Source organism: Eucyclogobius newberryi, unplaced genomic scaffold (genome assembly GCF_026437365.1).
Source record: "Eucyclogobius newberryi isolate DKJ021-1_F unplaced genomic scaffold, fEucNew1.0.hap1 SCAF_8, whole genome shotgun sequence".
Lineage (NCBI taxonomy): Eukaryota > Metazoa > Chordata > Actinopteri > Gobiiformes > Gobiidae > Eucyclogobius > Eucyclogobius newberryi.
In genome coordinates this window covers 40,878,822-40,894,680 of record NW_027316500.1, presented here as the reverse complement: position 1 = coordinate 40,894,680, position 15,859 = coordinate 40,878,822, and the positions used below count along the sequence as shown (strand labels likewise).

Below are 15,859 nucleotides of genomic sequence, written 5' to 3'. Positions count from 1 at the left end.
GAGAGAGACCGAGAGACTCTGTTTCTGCTTCAAGTTATTGCCTGGTTACTCTTTACTTGATCACTGTTTACAGGAAACTGCCGTAACAAGTCCAGTCCAGTTTGTCAAATCAAATCAAATCAATTTATTTTGTTTGTGGTTCAGATGACCACCCAGGTCCTTGTATGAGTCCACTCTCTCAATATCCCGTCCCTGGATGTTCACTGGTGAGGGGGCAGTGGGGTGGCGTCTGCGGAAATCCACCACCATCTCCTTGGTCTTCCCCGCGTTGATGAGGAGGTGGTTCCACTGACACCAGTCCACAAAGTCCTGCGCCAGTCCCCTGTACTCCTCGTCATCGTCCGTGATGAGTCCGATGATGGCAGAGTGGTCAGAGAACTTCTGCAGGACACAGCTGCCCGTGTCATGTCTGAAGTCTGGAGTGTAGAGGGTGAAGAGAAAGGGCGCGAGGACAGTGCCCTGGGGCGCCCCCACACTGCAGGTCCGAGTGTCAGACACACAGTCCCGGGCTCTCACAAACTGGGGTCGGTCTGTGAGGTCGTCCAGGATCCACTCTGCCAGGTCATACTCCACACCAGCCGTCTCCAGCTTGTCCCTCAGGAGCTGATGGTGTTGAAGGCGCTGGAGAGATGAAAGAACAGGATCCTCACAGAGCTGCCAGGCTTCTCCAGGTGAGAGAGAGAGCGGTGCAGCAGGGAGATGACGGCGTCCTCCACTCCGATGCCAGGCCGATATGCAAACTGCAGTGGGTCAATGGCTGAGCTCACGGTGGAGCTGAGGTGGTCCAGGACCAGCCGCTCCAGTGTCTTCATCAGGTGGGACGTGAGAGCCGCCGGCCTGAAGCTGTTGAGGTCTTTGGGCGCGGTGTCTTGGGCACAGGTACCAGACAGGAGGTCTTCAGACCTGTGGTACCACCCTCAGCTTCAGGCTCATGTTGAAGACATGCTCCATAACTCCACACAGTTCATCTGCAGGACTTAAGGAGCCTGGGGCTGATGCCGTCAGGTCCTGCTGCCTGCCTCACTTTAATCCTCTTCAGCTCACTCCTCACCTGTGCTGCTGTGACAGTCAGTGGTTGGCAGGGGGACTGTGTGCTGGGGGGATGGGTGAGTCCAGGCGAAGTGGGGAGCCGATGGTCCGGGGCAGAGAAGTGAAGAAGAACAGATGCAGGACATTGTCCAGCTGTGGAAGAGGGAGCATTCAGCTGTGCAGGGGGAGGGGCGGGTGACCGATCAAATCTCAAGAAGTGAGCATTTAAATCATTCACCCACTGTAGATCCCCCTCTGTCTGGGCAGGGGGGATTTTGAAGCCCGAGATGGTTTTCAGGCTTCTCCACACTCCCTGAATGTTCTTTTGCTGCAGCTGCTCCTCCATCCTCCTCTTGTAGCCGGCCTCAGCCTGCCTGATCTTCCTCCTCAGCTCCTTCTGCACAGTCCTCAGCTCCTCCTTGTTCCCTGACCTGAAGGCTCTCTTCTTCTCCTTCAGCAGAGCCTTCAGTTCACGGTTAATCCATGGCTTGTTGTTTGGAAAACACTGCACCGTCCGGGAGGGAACAATGTTCTTAAAACAGAAGTTGATGTAGTCCGTGATGGACTCTGTGATGGTGTTGATGTCCTCCCCATGTGGGTCGTAGAGCTCAGTCCAGACAGTGGTGCTGGAGCAGACCCTCAGAGCCTCCTCGCTCTCAGCAGACCACATCCTCACCATACGGGGCACCACAGGCTGCCTGCGCACGATGGGTTCATACACAGGCCTCAGATGTACAAGGTTGTGGTCTGAGATGCCCAGGGGAGATCATACCTATTGGATTGGTACCAGTTTATTAATGAAAACCAGAGCTCCTCACCTTTTTCTAAAGTAACCTGCGGTGTGCCACAGGGGTCAGTAGTAGCTCCAGTTCTGTTTCCTCTTTATATGCTGGCGTAAGGTAACATTATCAGAAAGCATGGCTTTAACTTCCACTGCTCTGCAGATGACACTCAGCTGGATTTAAATATGAAACCCGATCAGACCGAACAAGTAGAAAAACCTGGATGACACTTAATTATCTGCTTGTTAACCCTAAAAAAAGTCACTGTACTAGGCCTTAAATGTCTACACGACTTTAGATAGCAGATAGTCACACTGGACAATGTCAGTTTAGCCTCCATTTCTACTGTAAGAACCAGGGGGCTCTCATTCAAAGTGCATGCAAATCAAGCCTATAAAAAGCCTATTTACATCTGAGCAATATAGCCAAAATCTGAAAAATCTTTCCTAAAAGCGATGCTGAAAGGACAAGATCGCGGATACAAGCGGTCGAAATGAATTTCCTCTGGTTAGACTGCTGCCCCCGCGACCCGGCCCCGGATAAAACGGTAGAAAATGGATGGGTGGATGCTGAAAAATGTATCCATTCATTTGTAACATCTAAATTGGTCTACTGTAACTCCCGTGCCTGACCAGCCATTCCCAACACGTTTTGACAGATTACTTTACAAAATCTGAGGGTCTGGGATCCAACCCAGTCGCTCCAATTTCCAAAGGGAGTGATTGACAGGCGGATTAACCAATCAGACAAAGGCATTGTCCGTTCGTGTCTAAACAAACATGGAGGATTACGAGGGAAGAATAAAAATAACACAGACTGAGAAATGTTGCCGACTTCTGCTGAGTCAACAAACGATGCACTAAACTCTGTAAATCTCAGGTAAATGAAGTTTTGTTCTGAATGTTCCGAAAATATTTGAGAGACGTCTTCCGCATTTGAGAGACACGTGACACAAAGTAGCGGTGGTGGTTGGACCGGTTCATGCTGGAAAGTTTTTTTGACGCACCCCAATGGTCTGAATCCTGACCGAGACGCATTCGGACAGAATGTGGGCGGGGTTGGCGGGTCAGGCAAGTAACTCCCTGCTCGCAGCATGTCCTAACAGACCTGGGCAAACTACGGCCCGTTTGTCCTTATAATTCAGCCCACCAAACATGCCAACTAATATTTAAAAAAGAAAGATGTGGCCCTCGGCATGTTTTAATCTGGACCCTAGAAAGATTTTAGTTTCTAGTTTTTAACTGTCCGTAACATCTGTCTTGTATCCTTAATAAAGATGACATGAAATTAATTCAATAATAGATTCAATAGCCTATATTTGACAGAAAGTGATATTTATATATATGTAAGTGTATATATATACATATCCCTCTGCTACTTGCCTGGATTCTAATATGGCCCTCGGAGGAAAATAATTGCCCACCCTGTCCTAAAAGATCCATAAAAAAACTTTCAAATGGTTCAAAATCCAGCAGCAAGATTACTAACAGGAACTAAAAGAAGAAGGCACATTGCGCCGGTGCTCGAGTCCTGTCCAGTTTAGAATCAAATTTAAAATCTTCCTCCTGAATTACAAAGCCATGCATTACATGAACCCATCCTACCTCAAAGATGCTATAGTACCAAGACTTCCTGCTTCTGAAGAGTGCAGACGCTTTCCTACTTGCTCCAACTTGGTATATCTGCTTTTCTTATTTAGACCTGGTTTAGACTTGGTTTAATCCTGTTTTAGTCCTGCTTTATAGTTTATCCATGTTTTGTTCTGGTTGATATGGTTTGTTTAGTCTTGGTTTGAACCTGGTCTTGTCTTAGGTCTGCTTTGCACGAGTCGAGTCAGGTTCTGGCAAACACTGGGTTTGCGTTCTCCGGGTTTTAATGCTTTTGTCCTGCTTTTAGGCATGTAATATTGTTAGGATATTTTGACTTCTCTGAAAGTAAAGTCCTATGTAGATTTCAGATGCTGAATTGTGCCACTGTGAGTTGTTAGTGGATCTTATAGATAAAACATAAAATTATGGTGTGATTTTACAATCCGGCCCTCGGACCTTAGCCCCGCGAAAAATCTGCCCCCTTGGAAATTATAATTGGAGACCCCCGGCCTAGCTACTTGTTCAGTTTTACTCATACACTTATCCATTACTCTGTATAATAAAGCAATTTGTATTACAGTAATATCAAAACATGGCGAAAAAACGTTGCGACCTGATCTGATAGCACCGCCTCTAGCAAAAAAGATAAGAAATGGGACGCGTCCACTTTGGCCAAGCCACATGAAATTTGGAACAGTGATGGAGCTCCCTGTAACGAGGGAGGCAGAGGAACTTGGAACCTGGATGGTGGTTTGATGGAGAGAATACAGTGTCGGGGCGATCGCGATCAAAACACAGACGCGAGGGAAGGCAGTCGCACGGGTGGCGAGATCGATCATCGCCGCTTGCAGCTTTATTTCGCTTATAATAAGCTTTTGTCTTCCAAACATTTTTAATTTTGACTTTTTTTTAAAGTAAAGCAAGGATATCCAGAACATTTTTACAGTTTTAACATATCTGATGCCAGCGACATGTCCGAGAGAAGATGGAAAACAGATTCTTGAGAATGCTGTTGGAACTAGGGTTAAGGTTAGTACTATCAACAAGAAATTGTTGGAGCTACATGCACAGATTTTCGATTTATAATCTGAAAAAGGACTTCAAGATACAATCCAGTGGTAAGAAGTTCATATTTTTTACAAGAAAAACGGCTTCTTTCAATCTAAACCGGAGTGACTCTGTCATTCCAAAACTATCTAAAGACCAGAAAGAGCAGACTGTATCTTGGAACAAACTTGGTGCAAAGCCTAAACAATACAAAGATAATGTAAATTCGCTACAATACAGCTTACAAACAGATTTTTACCACTTTCAGAGACTGAAGTAGATTAAAAAAGGAAAAATGTAACACAAGACATGGCCAAAAGGCAGGAGACTGAGAGAATCTCTGTCAAACGTTAAGGTAACTGAGAATATTATGGTTGGAGATGGCGATAAGTCACGTGACGCATGAAAAAATGAAAACACACTTTTCCCAGCGCCACTTTCTGAGATAACATCACTCCTTTCTAATGTTTTGGCCAAACATCGAGGAGTCAAACAGCTGATTGTGCAAGTGGTGCAGTGGACATAAAACATGAACAGATTGAAGTTTTGAAAAAAGACTTCAACGTGCTTGATAAATATGTGAAAGACTGTCTGGAGTGTCTGCCAGTGTGGTCCAATAGATTTGGTCTTCCATCTGGTAGATCACTAACCACAGACAAAATGTATGATTCATGTGAGCAAAATTATTAAATTAAATGAATAGAAATTAAGTTTTTCTGATTTCTGTCATATCTTGTTTTTTTCCTTTCTTGTAAAGTGAAGCACTTTGAATTGCCTTAGTATGAATTGTGCTCAACAAATACACTGGCCTTGCCTTGCCTTATAATCCAAAGAGCACTTTGCTCTCAAAATGCTGGACTTCTGGTGGTCCCAAGAGTCTCTAAAAGCACAGTAGATGGTACAGCGTTTATCTATCTACCTGTGTAATGGGAACAGCTCCCTGTCCTTGTTAAAGAGGCTGACAAAGTCTCTCTTTTTTTTTTTTTTTTTACATTTTGTGACCCGTAGGCTTAAGACAAGAATGGAAAAAGTGAAACGGGGATGAGAGAGAGAAGGAAATGCAGTAAATTTCCGGGGCCGGGATTTAAACTCACAACACTTTGGCATATGTGGGCTGTGCCTTAACCCCTTGACCACCGGGCAGCACCGACATATTCTCATCTTTAAAGACCAGGGTTAAAACGTTCCTCTTTGAAATGACTTATGGTCAGGCCAGTTAGGAACAGAAATATAAACCTACAGTTTCAGATGAGCTGCCCTAGGAGCAACTTTGAGGGAAGTATGGCAGCGTGAGCTCTATCCTCTGATAAACACTTATTCTATCAAACAATATTTCATATTTAATTTCACTTGAATCTGTTAATCATCTGTTAATTGCTTTTCCATCTTCTTCTACCACTTCCCCATGGGGAGTGGAACAGGCATATTGATGACTTGTGGATCCAGATACTTCTCAACTGCCTGGAGAAAGTCTCTACTCCATATAAACGGTTCTTCATCTGCCTCAAAGAACTGGTTCTCCTCCTGAGTGGCTCCAGCTCCACTGTTTATCTCGCGTCCGCCTGCCCATCCGAGGGAGTTGTATCTTCGAGGTTTCTACTTTTTGCCAAAGAGGTTTGGTAGTTTTTCCTGGCGGAGAAGGTGGTTCCAAGGACAGAGGACCCTGGGACATTTGTCTGTGGACACGGGATGCTGGGACATTGCCAAGTCCCTATAAACATTGTTTAATCTGTTTTTCAGTATTGGCCCTCGAGGCAACTGCTGTTGTGATTTTGGGCATTACAAAAATAATTTGAATTGCATTGAGGTTATATTGAATGGGGCCATGTATAGCAAGATTTTGGGTAACAACCTCCTTCCCTCAGTCAGAGCATTGATGATGAGTCGTGGCTGGGCCTTCCAACATGACAATGACCAAAAGCACACAGTCAGGATGACCAAGGACTCCGTAAGAAGCATATCAAGTTTCTAGAGTTGCCTAGCCTGTCTCTAGACCTAAATCCAATGGAATTTTTTTGGAGGGAGCTGAAACTCTGTGTTGCTCGGTGACAGCCCCGAAATATGACATATCTAGAGAAGATCTGTGTGATGCTGTGTGTGCAAACCTGGTCAAGAACTACAGGAAACGTTCAACCCCTGTAAACAGAGGCTTCAGTACCAAATCCCTGATTTTCTCCGATGTTCAAACACTTATATACAGTAATAACATTATTATTATTTAAAATCCATACAATGTGTTTTCTGGATTAAAAAAAAAAAGATTGTCTCTCACAGTGGAAATTCCTACGATGAAAATTGCAGACCCCTCCGTAATTTCTAAGGGGGAGAACTCGCAAGGTGTTCAAATACTTACTTTCCTCTTTGAATATAAAACACATTTAAAATGTTACAAAACATTATATGTCTACATGTTGATTCTACCTTGATTTCATCATGTATGTGTTGCAAGACTCACTTGTTGCGGTAATACAGGGTCATGCAAATTATTCCCAGGAGGCTGATGACCATGGTGATAGAGGTGAAGGATAGCACTTGTCTCTTGTAAACGTCTTTACTCTCTGTAAGAACAAAATTGAAATGGTTAAACATATATCATATCGTTTTGTTTTTTTACTCTCTCTCACATTCTCACAAAACATCAGACATCTCAGTCCAGAAATGTGCAGGGCTAGGAAAGGAAAGATACTGCGCAGAACCCTCAAACTTCCAGGGGCCTCTGGTGGAGGACCGAGGCCCTGATCATGGCAGCACAGGAGCAGGACCTGAACACCAGATCAATAGATCTACCACACCAGACAAGACCCAAGGTGTAGCTGTGCAAAGGCCCCTGAGAGCATCCCACACATAACTGCAGGTGTAGGTGCAGGTGCTGCAGGGACAGCACACATGGAGCTCCATCACCAGGAGCTGACATAGTGTAAGAAACATCTGTGCAGAGCACGAGCTGGAGACCCCAAGGACAAAGTGTGAAACACCTCCAAAGGTGAAGAACGACCGAGCCAAGGTCCTCTGGGACTTCCAGATGGACCGAATGGTAATGGCGAACCAGAAAGCTGTGGTGGTGGACATTGCAGTGCATCATGGGATGGAAACATCCATAAAGAGGAACATGAGAAACTAGAGAAATCCCAAGGCCTCAGAGAGGAGCTGGAGAAGGTCTGGAGCCTGAAGGTATCTGTGGTGCCCGTAGTGACCGGAGCACTTGGGGCAGTGACCCCCAAACTGGAGGAATGATCCCCAAACTGGAGGGAGGAATGACCCCCAAACTGGAGGAATGACCCCCAAACTGGAGGAATGACCCCCAAACTGGAGGAGTGACCCCCAAACTGGAGGAATGACCCCCAAACTGGAGGAATGACCCCCAAACTGGAGGAATGGCCCCCAAACTGGAGGAATGACTTGAGCAGATCCAGGAAAAACATCAGACATCTCGGTCCAGAAAAGTGCAGTGCTAGGAACTGCAAAGATACTGTGCAGAACCCGAGGACAGAGGGTTTATAAAAAAAAAAAAATATATATATATATATATATATATAGTTAAATTACACCTCTTTGTTTATTGTTCATACAAATCCCAAGTTTTTTTTTGTACAGCCATACTGGGAAAATATCAATAAGAGTAGGTGTCTTACCCATGAACTCGATTCCAAGGTGATCTGCAGCACAGGGTGGAGAGAAAAAGAAAACATTATTAGCATAATGACATTGAGTGTTACAAAATAACAAGTTCTACTCATTGTCGGGAGGATCGATTGCGCAAAGTACAAAAAAAAAAATGTACTAAAACCACAGGCACTATTAAATAATGAATTATGTCATTAAATAATTACAATTGGAAATACATAGACAATTAATAAATTACACATACATGTAAGTAAATAGCCAATGAATTCATCAAAATGTATGCACTATTAGTCCAAACGCAATTCAAAGTGCTTTACAATGTTTTAAAACACCTTAAAACAATTAAAAAAACACAATGCAACTTATAAAAATATAAAACAATGTACCAATTTAAGTCTGAATGTCCTTTTTTTCCATTTGTCTGACAAATGTCAGTCCAGCCCTTGATCATTGGTGCAGTCTGTGTCATCAACTTCTTTGTTATGGGCTTTTTTCCTGCCGCCAAATGTAAATTCGAAAGGTATCCATTTATTGTGTCCAGATATAGTTCTAAATTTGAGAAGGATGGCAAGAACAGTCTGCAGTGCATTATTAAATTCAGTGCAATATTTTAGTTAGTATTTTTAAGATGTATAAGCTCCAACAACTAATTCAATAAGAGGATTACAATGGTCGTCGTTTAATTTCTTGATTATAATAACTTCTTATTTGTAAATACCTATAAAAGTGTATATCTCAGGGTTAGGGTTATTAGGTATTATCTTGTGTTTTTCGTCTGTTATCCTGCCTGATCTTTGTGGGGGGGGGAAATCGAGTATATGTGGTCAAGTTGATCCATCCCCTCTTATTATCTTATCTTAAGTATCTGATGGTTTCCTTCCAACTCCTTCCAAGGATCTGAGCTTTTTTAAAGGCCCAGGTAAAAATTGATAAAAGCAAAGGCATAAGTCAGAATCAGAAAAGGTTTATTGCCATTGTCAATCAACAAAATTCACAAACATAGGAACATTAATATACATATATATATAACAAAATATATAAAATCAAACATAAAATCAAACATATATAAAATCAAACATATATAAAATCAAACATATACATGCGTTAAAGAAAAACAATTTAAATCTACCATACAATAAAAATAAAAACAGTTAAATGTACAGATGTAGTGCAGAAAGTGAACAGTGCAGTGAGTGATAGATTAAAATTGTAGTTAAAGTGATAGGAGTCCAATGGCAGAGGGAAATAAACTTTTGTGTAAATAACTTTTTTTTGGCACGAGGTTCTGGTCCAGATTGGGCCGTACCCTCCTATCTGAGGGGAGTGGCTCTTATAAACCGGGTCCACGATGAGAAGGGTCGGCTGTGATCCGACCTAGACGTACAGGTCCTGCAGAGATGGAAGTCTAGAGTCGATTAGCTTGCCGCAAGAAGTACATCCTCTGCTAGGCCTTCTTGATGAGGGAGCTGATGGTGGACAAGTCCTAAGAACAAGTCCCGGGCAATAAACAGCTACGCCCTGCCAGTGATCCGATACCCTGCAGGAATAATCAGTTGGCCAAAGGAGGCAATACAGACCACGGAGTCTGTTTTTTAGTCTTTTGATTGCACTTTGATTTTCAGTGGTTGTTATTTCAGCACCTATTTGTCCAAGTCCAAAATTGTTTTTATTTCTTCTTCTTTGTTTGTCGATATTTTGTCATTAAACATTTTTGTAGAAGGATTCTACAAAAATGCCTTTCCTGAAGTCCACGATCATCTCCACTGTCTTCTGGGCGTTGAACTTCAGGTTGTCCCCGCTGCACCAGGACACCAGCCGGTCCACCTTCCTCCTGTAGACAGACTTATCCCTGTCCGAGATGAGCCCGATGAGGGTGGTGTCGTCCGCAAACTTGATTAGTTTTACGGAGGCGTGGCTGGAGGTGCAGCAGTTTGTGTACAGGGAGAAGAGCAGGGGAGAAAGTACACAGCCCTGTGGACCCCTGTGCTGATAGTCCCAGTGTTTGAGACATTCTTCCCCAGCCGCACGCACTGCGTTCGAACCATCAGGAAGTCAGTGCTCCCCCTACAGGTATGTAGTCCAGTGATCCGGGGCTTCTTGGGGACAGGGACAATGATGGACAACTTGAAGCAGGCTGGGACATGGCAAGACGTGTTAAAAATGCCAGTGAAGACAGGGGCCAGCTCGCCTGCGCAGTGTCTTAAGGTGGCCGGGGTGACACCGTCTGGTCCAGCAGATTTTCGCGGGTTGGATTTGCGGAATTGTCTGCCTGGACTGTGAGGGCTGGGGCAGGTGGGGGGGACCAGGGTTGGCAGAGGTGGTCTACGCATATATATATATATATATATATATATATATATATATATATATATATATATATATATATATATATACATACATACAAAATACATACAGACACACACACACCAATGTTGCCATTTGTATTCCAATGTTCTTGTTACCATCCGACCAAACTTCTCAAGCCTGATTGACATTGGATTGTATGAGTTAGTGAGTTGATGTCTCGCTCGCTTTTACATACAGCATACAGCTTGATGTCATTCGTGTAGTGGAGGTGACGGATGGTAGCCCCATTCCTGAGTCGGTATCCATAGGCTGAGGGCTGAGGGGGTTCAGACCTCTGCAGAACAGCAGTGGGGGCAGGGCGTCTAGTTGGTATATGCTACATTTGATGGACACACAGACCAAGTTTACCTTGGTCTCAAGGGCGGTTTTCCACAGCTGCATCAAGTTTGATATGAAGGCCCAGAGTCCTATTGATGTTGTACAACTCCAAGCATTTGGTGATCCTTGTGTGACATTGGGTCATATGTTTTCTTGTAATCATTCCAGGCAGTGCACAAGTCGGTGTGTCAGGATCTGGAGTCTTGAGCGACTGTTCTGTCAACCATGAGTTGGTGTTTGGCTCCTCTGGTGTCTTAGCTCGTGTGTGTGTGTGCGCGTGTGTGTGTGCGCGTGTGTGTGTGCGTGTGTGTGTGTGCGCGTGTGTGTGCGCGTGTGTGTGTGCGTGTGTGTGTGGTGTGTGTGTGTGTGTGGTGTGTGCGTGCTTGTGTGTGGTGTGTGCGTGCTTGTGTGTGTGTGTGTGTGTGTGTGTGGTGTGTGCGTGCTTGTGTGTGTGTGTGTGTGTGTGTGTGGTGTGTGCGTGCTTGTGTGTGTGGTGTGTGCGTGCTTGTGTGTGTTGTGTGCGTGCTTGTGTGTGTGTGTGTGGTGTGTGCGTGCTTGTGTGTGTGTGTGTGCGTGCTTGTGTGTGTGTGTGTGTGTGTGTGCGTGCTTGTGTGTGTGTGTGGTGTGTGCGTGCTGGTGTGTGCGTGCTTGTGTGTGTGTGTGTGTGGTGTGTGCGTGCTTGTGTGTGTGTGTGTGGTGTGTGCGTGCTTGTGTGTGTGTGTGTGGTGTGTGCGTGCTTGTGTGTGGTGTGTGCGTGCTTGTGTGTGTTGTGTGCGTGCTTGTGTGTGTGTGTGTGTGTGGTGTGTGCGTGCTTGTGTGTGTGTGTGTGTGTGTGTGGTGTGTGCGTGCTTGTGTGTGTGTGGTGTGTGCGTGCTTGTGTGTGTGTGTGTGTGTGTGTGGTGTGTGCGTGCTTGTGTGTGTGTGGTGTGTGCGTGCTTGTGTGTGTGTGTGCGTACGAGTGAGTAAAATAGGGAACATGAGCTGGGTTTAGACCATCAAGAGACAGGTTAGTTTTACCCTACAGATGATGTGTTGTATAGTAATTCTAATATACTATATTGTGATTGTATTTTTCTCTGTATTTTTTTAATTATCTATTCTTACTTGGGTCTGAGAGAATAGAATCAGTCTTGGGGAGGAACTGGTCACAGCGTATTCCCTGGTAGCCTTCTCGACATCTGTAAAAACAAAAGCAATTAATAATTTAGTGTTGGATAAAACATGCAAAAAAGGTTCTGGAATGATAAATGGCTTTGAATGTGTTAGAATTTGCACTTGGTACCATAAACATGCCCAAAACATCACAGTATGATGTTATACCAAGCAGCTGTTTATATAACGCTTAAATAAAACAAGGAATTTCTTATCTGACACTGTGTTTTGTACTTAATTGTACAACTTAACTTATCAGTGCAGAATGAGTAGATTATGTAATTGAGGGATTTCCGGTTTTGGTGACGAGCTGTGTGTATGTGCTCGCTCCGCTGCAGCAGAAACTAACTTTAAAATATAATTTGACCCACATAATCCCAGAAAAGGCGAACAACAAATGAGTGGAAAAGGAAAACACAAGCCTGGTAAGACTACGGGACAAGACAAACAAAGGTGCCGACCCACAGCCACATCAAAAAACGGCCCGCCATACAAGCTAACGAGGCTAACAAGGCTAGTGGGTCCTCACAGATGTGGTAGTTTTTCCTAGCCGAGAAGGAGGGTCTAAGGACAGGGGAGCTTGGAACATTTGTCTTTCACAGTCGCCCCTCGAGGCAACTGCTGTTGTAAGTTTGGGTGTTACAAAAATAAATTGAATTGAAATTTAATGAAACTTTCTTGGCCAGCCCTGACCCCTGCATCACTAACATTAACCATATTTTTGTGTAAATATCTCATGTTACAACATAACACTCACTGGCTAAGCACAAGCTCAGGAGCAGATGAAACCGATGTGAAGACACAGACAAAGGTAAATCAGCTCAGACAGCGTAATCAAGGACACAGGGGACGAAAGGGACAGCTGTGACATGTTTTCTGTTTTTTAAGCTTCAAAATGTGTTTTTATTCAAATCCAATTCATATTCACTGAGCAATAAGTCTAATTAGACCGTTGTGTGCCGCTAGACCTCTGGTTCAAAAGATAACCAGCGTTTTCCAACAGAATTCCTTTCAAACATGTAACCTTGTGGTTCTCCACTGGAATGTTCATATACTTTCCAATTCGTTGTCAGTGAAAGTAACATTAAATTATCTTCCTGTCCTCCCATGGACCCACCACCTGCAGGAGGATCCGTAAGGGGCGGGTGCAGAGTGATCTGGGCGGCAGTCAACGGCAGGGGCCTCGACAACCAGATCTCCGGACGCATAAACTAACTCTAGGCACATGGAAAGTCACCTCGCTGGGGGGCTGAGCTTGTGCGGGAGGTTGAGCAGTACCGACTAGATATAGTCTGCCTCACCTCCACGCAGTTTGGGCTCTGAAACCAATCTCTTTGAGAGGGGCTGGATGCTCCAATTCGCTGGTGTTGCCCGCTATAGCCCCACAGCTCAGCCGTCATGTGTTGGAGTTCACCCTGGTGAGGAACAGGTCTCTCACTGTTGTGTCGGCCTACGGGCTGAGCAGCAGTGCAGAGTACCCGACCTTCTTGGAGTCCTTGGGAGGGGTACTGGACAGTGCACCGAGCGGGGACTCAGTTGTTCTACTGGGGGACTTCAATGCCCACGTGGGCAATGACAGCGACACCTGGAGAGGGGTCAGTTATTGGACTTCTGTGCTAGCCATGGATTGTTCATAACGAACACCATGTTCGAGCACAAGGGTGTCCATCAGTGCACGTGGCACCAGGACACCCTAGACCAGAGATCAATGACCAACTTTGTTGTTGTGTCATCTGACCTCTGGCCACGTGTCTTGAACACTTGGGTGAGAGAGGGGCAGAGCTGTCAACCGATCACCACCTGATGGTGAGTTGGATCCGGAGGCGGAGGAGGAAGCCAGGAAGCCGGACAGACTTGGCGGACCTAAGCGCATTGTGAGGGTCTGTTGGGAATGTTTTGCGGAGCCCTCTGTCAGCAGGGTCTTCAGCTCAAACCTCCAGGAGAGCTTCTCCCAGATCCGGGGGGAAGCTAGGGACATTGAGTCCGAGTGGACGACAGGGCTGTCCGGTCCCTGTATGACCGGAACAGGAGCTGTGTTCATTGCTGGCAGTAAGTCAGACCTGTTCCCAGTGCATGTTGGACTCCTCAGGGCTGCCCTTTGTCACCGGTTCTGTTTATAGTTTTTATGGACAGAATTTCTAGGCGCTGTCAGGGGTGTTCAGTTTGGGGACCACAGGATCTCATCTCTGCTGTTTGCAGACAATGTTGTCCAGATGGCTCCATTAAACCCGTACCTGCACTCGGACGGTTTGTAGCCGAGTGTGAAGCGGCTGGGATGAGAATCAGCACCTCCAAATCCGAGGCCATGGTTCTCAACTGGAAAAAGGTGGTTTGCCCTCTCCAGGTGGGTGGGGTGTCCTTGCCCCAAGTGGAGGAGTTCTCGGGGTCTTGCTCACGAGTGAGTGAGTGAGTGAGTGAGGGAAGGATGGAGCATAAGATTGACAGGCAGATCAGTGCAGCGGCTGCAGTGATGCGGTCACTGTGGTGAAGAAGGAAAGACAAAGCTCTCGATTTACCGGTCAATCTATGTACCTACCCTCACCTATGGTCATGAGCTTTTGGTAATGACCGAAAGGACAAGATCGCGGATACAAGTCGAAATGAGTTCCTTCACTGGGTGGCTGGCCGCTCCCTTAGAAATAGGGTGAGGAGCTCAATCACACTCGGAGTAGAGCCACTCGAGAGGAGCCAGCTGAAGTGGCTCGGGCATCTGTTCCGGATGCCTCCTGGGCTCCTCCCTGGGGAGGTATTTCGGGCATGTGCCACCGGGAAAAGGCCCCGCGGAAGACCCAGGACACGCTGGAGGGACTATGTGTCTCGGCTGGCCTGGGAACGCCTCAGGATCCCCCTGGAGGAGTTGGAAGAAGTGTCTGGGGAGATGGAAATCTGGGAGTCCCTGCTTAGACTGCTGCCCCCGCGACCCGGCCCCGGATAAGCGGAAGAAGATGGATGGAAGTTCATATTTATAAGCTGTGATAAAGATTTTAAAGGGTTTTAATGGTCATTATTTTCTATAATTTCTTGATTATAATAACTCCTTATTTGTAAATGGATGTATAAAAGTCCTGTTTTTCCAAGTCAAATTATTATTTTAACATATCAATGCTTTTACAATCTGGTGAAAAACATTTATACCTTTTGCAATGCGGACCTTGAATCTCAGGTAATTTCTATCGAGTACAACCTTGGATTTTAATAACTCAGTTTGTATGTTTTGATTTGCTCATTCCTTGTTGTAAGCACAGATTTCACCCAGGAATTCAAAATCTTCTCCAAATGGCTCAACCACTTGTCATATGCCAGTAAGGCCTGCACAGAAACGCTCAGCACAACATGAATCCCAATATTTTTCCATTGAGCTTTATATTGCAGATCTCAACAGTACAACAGCATTCTGATATGAGCTGAAACAAAGTGATTCTCCAGACAAGGCAAACCCCAACCTCCTTTTTCTTTTGATAATTGCAGAGTTTGGATTTGAGGTTTCTTGCCTTGTCATACAAACCTTGAGATTGTTTTATTCCACTCATCAAACAGCCCAAACAACAACACAAATCGTTGTGTCCTAAACTCTATTCAAGCTCTGCTTGAGATAAATATGGCCACTCCCATCTTATGCTTGCCCCTGTATGAAAAAGTAAAGTTTGTTATTACAAAATGTAGTCATTTTTTGATGTTCTAAGTCATTTAAATGGGTTTCCTGTAGGTATATAATATTCGTTTTATTGTATTAACTATGTTGCAATCATTCTTGAAGATCTGCTTTTGTTACACTGCTCCCTGATCAAACACAACACAACACAACAAATACAATGTCTAAAAAAAGAGCCCATTGCCAAAGAAATGCTGACTGAACAGACTGATCTGAGAAGAGATCAGAGGAAAAAACATTTTCTAGGTAAAAAATAGGCCATACAGTATTTTATTTATTTATACAGAGAAAAGTCCCTT

General features: G+C 44.9%; 1 protein-coding gene across 2 annotated transcripts in view; it reads right to left on the bottom strand.

The window, feature by feature from the left end:
• Positions 1 to 15,859, bottom strand: part of nrg3a (neuregulin 3a) — a 564,733-nt gene that overhangs the window by 52,579 nt on the left and 496,295 nt on the right. For both annotated transcript variants that reach the window (XM_072436249.1, XM_072436248.1), the window contains exons 3-5: positions 11,861 to 11,934; positions 8,080 to 8,103; positions 6,903 to 7,005 (exon numbers count right to left, since the gene is read on the bottom strand). In XM_072436249.1, coding sequence (XP_072292350.1) covers positions 6,903 to 7,005; positions 8,080 to 8,103; positions 11,861 to 11,934 — 201 coding nt within the window. The remainder of the gene's footprint in view (positions 1 to 6,902; positions 7,006 to 8,079; positions 8,104 to 11,860; positions 11,935 to 15,859) is intronic.